Source organism: Kryptolebias marmoratus, linkage group LG6 (genome assembly GCF_001649575.2).
Source record: "Kryptolebias marmoratus isolate JLee-2015 linkage group LG6, ASM164957v2, whole genome shotgun sequence".
NCBI lineage: Eukaryota > Metazoa > Chordata > Actinopteri > Cyprinodontiformes > Rivulidae > Kryptolebias > Kryptolebias marmoratus.
The window spans coordinates 27,853,221-27,865,873 of NC_051435.1; the positions used below are offsets into that span (position 1 = coordinate 27,853,221).

General features: G+C 39.6%; 1 protein-coding gene across 1 annotated transcript in view; it reads left to right on the forward strand.

Moving 5' to 3' along the window:
- Positions 1 to 10,722, forward strand: part of htr2aa (5-hydroxytryptamine (serotonin) receptor 2A, genome duplicate a) — a 133,785-nt gene extending 123,063 nt beyond the window's left edge. Inside the window, exon 3 of the mRNA XM_037976151.1 lies at positions 5,661 to 10,722. Within this exon, the coding sequence (XP_037832079.1) occupies positions 5,661 to 6,523 (863 nt within the window). The 3' untranslated portion in view covers positions 6,524 to 10,722. The remainder of the gene's footprint in view (positions 1 to 5,660) is intronic.
- Positions 10,723 to 12,653: the final 1,931 nt, after the last annotated feature.

Consider the following 12,653-nt stretch of genomic DNA (forward strand, 5'->3'; position numbering starts at 1 on the left):
GGGGGACGGCCCGGGCGCCGTCCTCGGAGGGGCAACAGTCTTGGGGGACGGCCCGGGCGCCGTCCTCGGAGGGGCAACAGTCTTGGGGGACGGCCCGGGCGCTGTCCTCGGAGGGGCAACAGTCTTGGGGGATGGCCCGGGCGCCGTCCTCGGAGGGGCAACAGTCTTGGGGGACGGCCCGGGCGCCGTCCTCAGAGGGGCAAGAGTTCAGGGGGCTGGATCAGGTGTCGACCGGGCAGGCGAGAGCGGAGCAGAGAGGAGCGAGGCGTCCTGCCAGACCCTCCTGTAGTGCCAGGAGCAGGGCAGTCTAACAGCCCCAAGGGTCCTAGGGGCCAACACCCCAGAGGGCATGATGATCCTGGAGGCTGCAAGGCGTGGTACCCGGGAGGTTCCAGAGAGGCGTCGCCGTCCGCGACCCCCTCGGAGACTGGCTGAGAGGCGTCGACGTCCGCGACCCCCTCGGAGACTGGCTTAGAGGCGTCGCCGTCCGCAACCCCCTCGGAGACTGGCTGAGAGGCTTCGCCGTCCGCAACCCCCTCGGAGACACAGGGAGGTGGGGCGTCGTTGTCCCGGCCGACCCCCACGGGGACACAGGGGGAACCCACCGGAGAAGCAGTGGTGGCGTTGCGCTGCTGACCCACCAAAGAAGCGTTGGCCGACTTGGCAGATCTTGCTCTGGGCTCTGCAGAGGGCGCAGAGAGCTCCGGGGGCTCTGCAGAGGGCGCAGAGAGCTCCGGGGGTTCTGCAGAGGGCGCAGGGGGCACTGGGGGCTCTGCAGGCAACACTGGAGGCTCGGAAGGTGGCGACTTTCTCCGGTGACGCCGTCTGCGAGGAGCTGGAGCTGCTGGGGGCACTGGGGATGCGGTGAGCAGCACAGGAGAGTCTGATGGTGGAACGGGAGACACAGCAGCCATGGAGCGTGCCGCTGCCACCGGAGACCAGGAAATGCAGCCCCAGGTGTAATCCCTCCTGGCCCCATTGAGGATCTCATCCATCCCCGGGGACGTTTCGAGCCCCGGGTTGCGAAGTGATTCCCTCAGGAGGGCCTGGGCTGCCAAAAAACGCTCCCGTTGGTCCAGGGAGGTGGTCTCCACATCGCAGTATCTCCTCACTGCGATGTGAAGCCGGAGGAAATCCTCGTCAGAGAGGTCAGAAAGAGAAAAAAAAAACCTGAGTCCGCTGGGTTCTGGTCTGGCTGGTTCATTCTGTCATGGACTGGGGTGAAGGAGCCGAACCCTGAGCGCAGACTCATGTTGATAAAAAAACTAATTTATTTAGAAATAAAAGGCAAACCCAAAACAAAGGATGACGTGGCAGCAAAACCTAGACTAAATACAAAAAAACATTAACTAACTAAACTAAACTAAACCTGAACAGACCTGAGACTAAAGACGAACCACTGGGAGACAAGAAGGCACGGGCAAACAGAACATCAGGGAGACAAGAGTATGACAATGAACCAGCAGAGAAGTAGAGAATGTGACCGGGTATTAAAGGCAGAGGGTGATTAGTGGAAGTGGGCACAGGTGAGATGATTATGGAGCTAGAGGCAGGTGTAGATGGGTGAGAAAAGGGAAGAGAGAGAGTGTGACTGAGGAGAAGTGAATGGTGGCTGAGGCACAGGGAAGAGACAACTAAATAACAAACAATAAACTCGAACTGAAATATGAAGACAGAACATAATACAAAAACCTTACATCCTAACATAGTCTGCATAAACAAATGACCCTCAAGCCTGTGTCTCAATCATCTGTGACTGTTGTTGACTAGTTTGAATTCTGTTCCAATTTGTTGCAAGAAGTCGCAACAGAACTGACATTAGACTTGCGTAAAACTGATGACATACTGGCCATGATTTTCATGATGTTGTTAGACCTATCTCTCCCAGATTGATATGAACTCTAAAGTGGCACCAAATGCACCTTCTTCTTCTACTCTCAAGTCGATTTTATACAGAAAATTGTCCTAGGCACACATTGTCTACTTGACAAATCTGTTTTTTTTTCTTTTGCCAGGCTTCTATCAACATAAAACTCAGTGCCAAGACTTTATGCTCATTATAGTAATGTATTTTCCTAAGGGATAAGGTATGGCACCCTAGTAAAATTTTTAGCTATATTTTACCTTAACTCTTCTTAGCTACACCTGATACAGCTGAAAACAATCACTTCTTTTATTAAACAACAACAAGAACAACAAGAAAAATTAGGTTTAAATGAGAGGTTCCTAGGACAGGCTGTTGTCTGAAAGACTGTCCAATCAGTTTTAAACTGAAGCCTTTATTCTTTATTTACCTCACTCTTCCTCTTCTTCTCTATTGTAACGTCCTCCTCATTTTTTCTTCCATTTGATGCACTTTTATCTTCTCTTCCACTTCTGTCAAGGTTTTCATTGGCTGTCTCGTGAGTCATTTTTAGTGAAAGTTAACCTGAGAGTTTAAAATCAGAGGAAACCTTATAACTCTGACTATGATTCTACATGATAGATGCTCAAAAGGTTAATCTGAAAAAAAAGCTTTCAACTCAGGGAGTTATATAAAAACGGCACTGATGGATAGTGACTTAACAACAATTTATTGTTTTCTCTTGCTCTTTTAAGCTCTTATTTTGTTTTTTGTCTTTTCCTGTCAGATCTATATTCTGTGCGCAACAGTCTGACTGAAATGATAAACACGATCTATTTGTCTGAGAGGCTAAACAAACTAGCCAACATGTTCATATTTACCTTGAAAATTTAATTTTATAAAGAGCAGCTTGATAGTGCCTCAACATTTAACTTAAATGTTATCATGGGGTTTAACAGCAGCTCTGCAAATGTCAAAAACTCTGAGCCTGAGGTTCTGATGTTACTTATCACTGCTGCTTTCCTATAGGTCATGAATATTTCCGCAAGCCAATCACAATGGTCCAAGAGCCTGAAGGATCAGATGGTCTCTGTCAAGTTTAAACTTTTTTTTTTTCTGTTAAAAAAGTTTTGATAAGTTAGTCATTCCCTAGTGTTTTGGATGTATGATAAGTAGTAATCACAATTACCAAAGAAAAAAGGCAAAAAGAAAACATCGACCAAGTCAATCAAAACAGCCAGAATGCAAAGAGAAAAATGTTTATTTATAATTCCACCAACTCATGCGACCACTTCATGCCCTAAAGTTGACATTTCAGACATACAGGATATGAAATGGTTATCATTTTGCACATATGTTCTTACAGTGCATGAATTATTTCAGGCACCAGATCCCCACAACCCTGCACATTATCAAGCTTAAAGCTCTTTAATACCCCCCACCCACATATGCCTAAAATGCCCAAGTTAAATTAAATGCTTTTCTTGAACTCTTTGGAGTACATACAGAAGCTTAATTTCTCTGTAAATGCAACATGCTTTAACCTCTAAATTATTGTAACTATAACTAGTATGTAGTTATTAAAGTTGAAATGCACAGAAATCAAACAATTTTTTTCTTGCCTTGATTTTTATAATTATTTATATGTTGCTGCACACAACCATTTTGAGCAGGTGGTATTTAAATTGAAACCCTAACAGAATCTATGAGGCTCTGTATTCAAATCCAAGTCAGTAGGGTCCGCAGTTGGGCTGCCACCAGTTAACAGAGCAATGATGCAGTGCGTAAAATACGTGTTCCACACCCATGTCAATGCAGGTGGATCCTGCTTGTATAAATAAAGAGAAAGCACAATCCAGCCTGTGTGTTTTAAGATAAACAAAATGAATTGTCAAGTTATTAAGGAGCTTCATGCAGAATTTGAATAGGACTACATTTTAATATTCTCTTCTCCTTGAGATGTGAGGTTATTCAGAAAAACATCCAAAGCTACACCTTTATATGCCATGATCTAACCATGCCAATACTACTACTACAACAACAACAATTACAACTACTACTACTACTACTACTACTACTAATAATAATAATAATAATAATAATAAGACTAAAACCAGATCTATCTGCTTGTCGACATTTGAAAATGTACTCCAGTAGATTAAATCATCAATGCTGGGACAGCTGCCAAGGTGGGTATGAAGAGGCTTGTGACAGACAAATTCCATCTATATTAAAAGAGTATGGTGGACCTGGTGACTGAAGCTGCAAAAGAATAATTTAGCAAAAATACAAATTCACTTGGAGTTGACTGCGATAAAATGAGAGTTATAAAAATCAAAAACCTAAAAATAAAAAGATATAGTAAGAGACAAAAAATTTAAATAATTTATGCAAACAACATAAATCATGTGAAAACAGAATCTGATCAAGGAGGTAATATGAGCCTTGTAAAACATAAAGAAAATATTGGACCATATAATTGTTTGAAGGTCGATCCCTTTAAGTGGAAAGATGACAAGCCATCCTCCCACTTTCTGAATCAGGCACAATTACAGTATGTTTCAGGGACATCACTATCATGCTGGTCTTTCTGTTTTTTTTTTTGTTTTATGCTTCATAATTACAAATAAATAAATGCTGCCAAATAACTAATTTGTTGGCCATTTCAGTGCTTGTATTTTTTTCATTAAATTTAAAACTGATTTGAGAGAGTAAAATGGAAAGTTAAATCTGAGGCTTACAAAGCTTCAGACTCAATTACTTCAGCTGGTTTCCTGTCAGACATCTAGACATGAAGAAAATTTTCTGTTTTTGACCCTCCTGGACCCAATGTGTGGCCACAATTTCAGTTTGCCCGAACTGCTGAGCTCCAACCCTGCTGCTCTCTCCCTCCCTCCTGCTCCCACTTTTTTTTTTTCTTTCACTTGCTTCCTATTTGTTATGAGCTGGTAATGAGAACAGGCCAGAGAGATATTGTTCGGTTTATCTCCTTCAGCCCAAGTCCTGTTGGTATCATGTACAGAAACCTTACCATCACCCAGAACTTTTTTGTCAGAGACTTTCTTTTATTAGATTTATTATACCATGTAGCTGCTGAGGCAACAGCAGGCTATTTACAACAAAACTGAACATGAACAGCAGCAGAAATAGAGATTTTTGTGGAGGAAACCAAATTATGCTGTGGATTAGGTAATGCATTTCATCACCACCTTGACACACAACTTGTGGCAGGCCCATTCCTTATCTTTACTTTAGAGAAACAATACAGATAGAAAATTGTAGGACGGAGCAAAAATAAAAATGGAACTGTAGTTGTAGTGACCACAGGCCCTGCCACTTAGAACAAACTATAAAGGGAAGAGATGGAAGATTTGGTAAGGTTAAAGTGAAAGAAAAATGTCAAATTGCTTTACCTGTCAGGTGTATTTTTTTTCACAAAGGCTGACCTCTTCAAGGTCACATGAGTATTCAGCTCAACTTTTAACAACATAAAAAAAGATTCCACTTAAAATCTGAAAACTCATACTAAATGCAAAGGAATGATGTAGTGGTTTAAACCCAAATATTCCACCCCAATCTAATAATTGGTTTAGGTTCATAACATTACTGTCGTCTGTGGGTTTGTCACAAAACAAAACACGTTTTTTTCTCTGCTACTCAGTAATGTTACAGTTATTCTTACACACTTCTACACTTGTCTACTTTAATCACCTTTCTCATAGACATGAATAAACACTATAATTTGCTTGAATCACAAAGGCTTCTCTCAGTGTATAATAGTTTTCTGACCCCTTTGCTCTTTCCTTCCTTTCTGCAGGGATCTCAATGCCAATTCCTGTGCTGGGACTCAGAGACCACTCCAAGGTCTTTAAAGATGGCATTTGTCTACTGACAGATGCTAACTTTGTGCTGGTGGGCTCCTTTGTTGCATTCTTTGTCCCCCTAACCATCATGATCGTCACCTACTTCCTCACCATCAATGCCCTGCAGAATGAAGCCACACTCTGCTTGGACCAACTGGTTCCACGGCCCAAATGGAGCACCACATTCACCCTGAGCTTCTTATCGCAAACCTCTGTTTCCTCTGAAAAACTTTTCAGACGCTCCATAAGTCGAGAAGTTGGTGGCAGAGGAAGCAGTAGTGGACTTGGTGGGGCCCATGGTAGTGTCTCTGGTCCCTTGTTTGGGCGACGTACCATGCAGTCCATCAGCAATGAGCAGAAGGCATCTAAGGTGCTTGGGGTGGTGTTTTTTCTCTTTGTGGTCATGTGGTGTCCGTTTTTTATCACCAATGTGCTGGTGGTGGTGTGTCACCGAGCGCTGTGTAATCCAGAGGTCATGGGAGATCTGCTAAACATTTTTGTCTGGGTTGGGTACTTATCCTCTGCTGTTAATCCACTGGTCTACACACTGTTTAATAAAACATATCGCACAGCTTTCCTGCGCTACATACGCTGCCAGTATCAGCCAGAGAAGAAACCTCTTCAACTCATACTGGTAAACACCATCCCACCTCTGGCCTACAACTCTACACAGCTACCCCTGAGTGATGTTGAGAAGTTACAAAATGGAACAGCACACTATAATAGGGAGAGAAAGGAATTCTACTTACCTGCAAAGGAAACAGAGCAGTGTAGAAAGGGCAATAGCTTCAGAGACAAAGATGAGAGCAGTGTGTAAAAAACTGATAGAAAACCCTGCTTAAAGGTAAATCAGGTACAATCCTGGAACAGCTGAAACCTACATAGTATCTATATGGTCATACACTCTTTGGAGTGAAAGGTTTTATATTTAGGGTTAATGTACCAAAGAGAAAGTCCCTACCAATGCAGATTTTAGAGACACTGAGGTTGTAAGTTACTCTATCCATTAAGTACATTGAACTCAAGCCTTTGCATATTAAAAACTCCAACTAACTACAGTTGCATTTTTACCTGTCAAATTCTTCCAGCTGCAGATTTGACTTGTCAACAAGTAGCTGAATAAAGCATTTCATTGCATCACTTTCCAGTTTACCTAGCAATAATGAAAATTGATTCTTCTTTCCTGAATTGAAATCAAAATTTGTGATCCAACTTTGTAAATCATCCTGCCCCCAAAATCTTGACAAACATGCTTTCATATGATTTTAGACTTGGAATTAAAATCAAGAGGCAACCAAAGAAACAGACTGTGTAAAAGATAAGACAAACATTTTTGGCGCAACCTCACTTTAAAAGTGACAGAAATAACTTTTTGTATGATAAAGACTCCTTATACAAAACAGAATACAAAACTGATAAATTATTCCTTTAATGTTTTCCCCTTAAATGCTGTGAACCCCCAAACTCTTTCATTCTGCCAGCTGCTCGGCACCCTATCTTCCATCTTATTGCACCTGTGAGTGGATCAGTGGGGATTAATGTGGTTTTAATCCCACTTTATCAAACAAAGGTGTCAGGAAGAGACAGCCTGCCATTCCTTCATTTGAAACACTCAGAGGTCGCATCAAGCTGCCAAAAAGGGAAGATAAATCTATTTCTTCCTGTTTTGTTGAAAGTATGACATATATGACTAAGGTTTATAAGATTATATTTTCAAGAGAGTCAATAAATATTGTAGCTGAAACAGTTTGAAAACTGTAAAGAGATTTTATTGGCAGGAAAAAAAAAGGATTTAAATGTTATTGTATTCTTTGTAAAAGTCATTTTATATTGTGTTCTTACCAAACTATCAGTGCACATTGTCACTGTTGTTTCAGTCATTACACATTGTGTCCAGTGCTCTGGTAGGTGGTTGCCATGTGTTTAAATGTTATTTTAAAATCTGTGAATGTGGAGTTGCTGGGAGAGACTGAAGAGAGACTATCAATAACACACAATGGTGTGTTCAAGCCAGAGTTACAGATTTGAACTTTCCTTCTGGAACTTAAAGCAAAACTTAGTTTAATGAATAAATATTTTATTTTTATATTTACTAAACTGTGACAATGGCCTGATAGTAAAACATAAAAATAATTTTAACTGATAGAAATCAGGCCAATCTATAACTTCCCTCTTCCCCCAATTCCCCCCCAACGCTAAACATTAGTTTCTCATTAGTTGCTCACGTGTGAATGACAGCCTCCTCTGCAGGGAAGTCCTTTATAGGAAGGACTGAAGCACAGCAGAGGGGGAAGGTCAGAAACATGCAAGTTGTATTTCTTCAAATTATCAGGATTTCAAAAGCTGCTTTAAAGCCTGTTTCCTATTACTGAACAAACTGACAGGCTGTTTCATTTGCTGGCTATTCACATATAAAATTCAATTTAAGTGGATTTCCTTTTCATTTTTTATACATTAAACAAATTGATTTCATTACTATATTTTCTATCAGCATCTTCTTTGCTGCCTTTGAGGGTTCATGTTTGTTTGCCCTTTAACAACCATTGATCTATGGGACCATGTGATAATAAAATAAGAACATGGTTATTAAGAACTTCAAAGCTCAAATTTCCACAAGTCTTTAAATTATCTCTGCAAAATGTTCATGTTTTGACCTCTACGACAGTTAATCATCTGGTTTCGAATCCCATTGTTTCCAGGTCAGTTGATACACTTGGAATTCAAACAGGGACCACCATAAAGAAAAAGCACTTTGGATCTCCTTGCTGCTGAAAAGTGCTATATAAATAAATTTCACTTCACTTCACTTTACCATGTTAATCCACTTAGGGAACTTTGAGGATTGTTAAACAAAAAAGAAGAAATAAAAAAGTAAATTTAAAATTATTTTGATCTATCTAAGAGGCTCATAGCTTCAAAATATGTTAACAAAGAATCCATGACAGTTTTAGGAGAAGGCACAAAAAACTTGAATTGTATTTTTTCAAATTACAGAACAAAAATTATCATTTTAAAGTGGAAGATAATATATGCAATATATTGTTTTACACAAAACAGATATAGGTAATCATTCTCTCCAAATGTTGAGCAAGCTTTATTAAGTAATATCTGAGAAATTATAAATATTCACTTGGAGTTTCTAACTTGTAAAATGTGTAATAATGTTCAAGTCAGAAAGCTTTTTTAAATAACTTTGCTGAAAATCTGCAATAAATGTTACATTCAAAAGTAAACATTGTGGATATTTAATTTTGTAATAAATCTTTTGAAATCTACTAGTATCTTAGTAAATGAAAATTTAAAAGGACAGTAAGCCTTGTGGAAGTCAAAGACTGACATTTGAAGACTTCCAAAAGTATGCTGTATGTGGATTATTTACTGTCACCACCACCTGTTAATATCAGCAGCAGTTGAAGATCTCTGGACATTTATATCTCACAAACAGGATTTAGGTATCAGAACAGCAAAGCTGCTCCTAAACAACAATGAAGTTCAGCAGGTGTCTGCTTTAGGTTTAGCAACAGTTGATAGTGCAGCTTTTTCAACAGATGGATTAGTCTAAACCTGTTGACGTGGAAACAGAAAACTTTTTTCAACATCATTATTATTATTTTATGTTGAAACCTCAAGTCTGTGAATCTGCTCTAAAGAACCACCACCTGACAGGTATCTTGATCAGGCCAAGGCCTCCTTTGAAACAGAGATCTGTGATATCAATGGAATTTGCCTGATTAAATAAAGGTTAAGAAAATAAATTCATTCTAAGAAAGAATTTTGAAAAAATAGTACAGTAAAAATGTTGTTCAGTGAGAGAATTGTAAAATCATTCATGAGTACAATGACAATAATGGGCAAAGGTATCTTGGAAGGATTTAGTTTCTTATAATCCAAGTTTATAACTTTATTGGTTTTTTATTCTTATTCATTTTGACCCAATAAATCACAAAATACTGAAAACTGGAGACATGATACCCTAAGACTGAGAACAAACAGAGTTTAGTCTGGGGACTATGTTGTCATGTTGTATTTGTCAAAAATGTACAACAAAATGTAAGTTAATATGTTTTACCCCTAACAATAAACTAAACCCTCAACAGTTGACATTCCATAAAAATAACCTTTTTTTAGCATTAGTAAGTGAAGTCACTGATTTAAAAAATCATCTTCTCTGTGTTTTTTGCTGGTGGCTAACAGACCAGTTGGGGTTTAAATAAAGCTGGACCCACTTATGATGCAGCTAATATCTTTGTAGTTCTGTTACTGTTGCAGTGAAGTGAAATCCACTGAGACCTTTCTGCTGATGTAACTCTGAAGTCACAATGTATCTCTGGATTGGAAGTGTTTGGTTTATTTTCTTTTATAATAGTGTCTTTTGGAATTGGATGTTCGATGGTGACAGTCACACTTATTTTTTGTCAAATATAAGAAAATGTTTTTTTGCCTTCTTGTTTTGAAATCAAAGTAAAAAGTAAAAACTGGGACAGTGTGTGAAAGTTTTTTTTTTTTTATATTTTATTTTTCTTGTTGAACCAAACTCCTTTTGAGCTGTGACCCAAAAACCAAAGTACGTACCAAATTGTAATTTAGGTGTTACACCTCAAATTTTTAGAATAGATCAATGATATTCTGAGTATTTAAAAAGTCTATTTTATGCTGAACTTCACCTTAAGATAATTTTTATATCACTGATACAGCCTTGTTGTGATATGAAACATACCATTTCTAACTTTAAAAAAAACTCGCCAGTTACAAAAAACAAACAAAAAACAGCTTTAAAAAGAAACCAGGCCATGTAAGAAAGCAGACTGCTACTTAAGTTCACATTGATGTGGCAACAATTTCTTCCCAATTAATGTCATGTAATTTTAAGAAAAAAAAATTATACTTATTGTATTAATAATGCACGATGCATTTGCCTGGATGCATTCATCTTTTTTAAATGTATTTTTTAATGTTAGATGCAGAATTTCAAAGAACCATTCAGTGAAGAAAAAAAAAAAAACAAGTGTGTCACAATTTTTTTTTTAGATGTCAAAGACAAACATTAATTTTTAAAAGATAAACTTATAATAGAATATATAATATAATATTCACTTTTCACTTGTATATAGTATCTGCATCAGACGCAGTGGAAACTGTCAGAAAACATTTTCAGCAAGATAAGTTAAACAACAGGACTAATTCCTCCCTGGACTAGATCTGTACTCTGCTGGAACTCTTTCTTTCCAACGCTTATTTCAAATGTAATGACAGTTTTTATAGACAAAAGCAGGGTTGTGCCATGGGATTTCCAGTCTCACCCATCGTGGCCAATCTTTACATGGAAGAAGTGAAAAAGAGAGCGCTGAACTCCACTGAGTGAACAAAACGAGCCACTCATTCAGATATATGGATGACACCTGGGTCAAAATCCAAACCAAGGAAATAATAGTGTTCATCAGACACATCAACTCTGTTGAGAACAACATCAAGATTACCAGAGAGGATGTGAAAAACAACAAGCTGCCTTTTTTTGGACTGTCTGGTTCACATAGAAAGAGGGAACACCCTCAACATTGGGGTGTACAGGAAACCAACCCACACACATCAGTACCTTCTGTTTGACTCTCACCACCCACTGAAACATAAACTTTCCGTCATCAGAACTCTACAGCATCGGGCTGAACACGTCCCCATGAATACAGAAGGGAAGAAAAGGAAAAGAAACATTAAAAAAGCTCTCTAAAACTGTGGCTATCCAAACTGAGCTTTGGTCAAGTCAGTAAGAAGACTCCACAGAACACGGAGGAAAACAGAAAAAAAAAATTCAAAAACACCCTTACATTGCTGGAGTATCCGAGAAACTCAGAAAAAAATTTCTCCAAACACAACATCTCAGTACATTTCAAACCCAACAAGAGTCACAGGCAGAGGTTGGTCCATCCTAAGGACAAAACACCCAAACCCAAACTGAGCGGAGTGGTGTATGCAGTTCAGTGCAGAGAAGAATGTTCAGACCTCTATATTGGAAAGACCAAACAACCTCTCCACAGACGCATGGCTCAACACAGGAGAGCCACCTCTTCGGGACACGACTCAGCTGTCCACCTACACCTCAAGGATAAGGGACACTCCTTTGAGGACTAAAATGTTCATATTTTGGACCGAGAAGACAGATGGTTCGAGAGGGGGGTAAAAGAAGCCATCTATGTCAAAAAGGAGAAACCAACATTAAACAGAGGAGGTGGTCTCAGATTCTAACTTTCAAAAACATATAATGGAGCTTTAGGCCTGATACCAAGTCAGTTTCACTCCATTCACACCCTTTTTGAGCCAGGTAAACAAAGACCCTAACAACTGTCCAGTGGCAGTTGTGTGAGATTAATCTGCAAGTGATTCTATTTTACATAAGAGCATTTTGTACAGTTTAAAGCTTGGAACTCCACACTCTCCAGTTTTGACCTGAGAAAACTCCCGGGATGGAAGCAGAATGTCTGTTAGGTGAAACTTCCCTTAACCTGATAAAAGAAACCACACGGAGAGGGTTGTTTATCTTTTGTGAAAGCTTCCGCAAAAGGAGAAGTTCCAAAACAGCGACTAACAAGCGTTGCTGTCAGGGAAGTTCTGACCTCTGCATGAGCTATCTTTTTTTATTAAGAGAAAGCAAAGGGTGTAGACTGAGCCAGCCAGAGCCGGTCCAGTCCATAGTGTAAACACATGATAACACATAGCTGAGGCAGAGGACATCTTAACCATAACTGACAAGGCAGGACTTGACAGGATTCAAACTCGCAACACAACGACGAAGTTTTAAGAGTTTTATTGTGGACTGGACAAGAGCGGGACCTGTGACTCTAAACAGGACACTCACGTGACCGTCGTGGACTGGAACCGGAACAGGTAAGTTCTTCTTGGCTTGGTTACTAGTTGCAGACAGGCTTGTCTGAAAGGGGCTGAGGCGAGAGGGA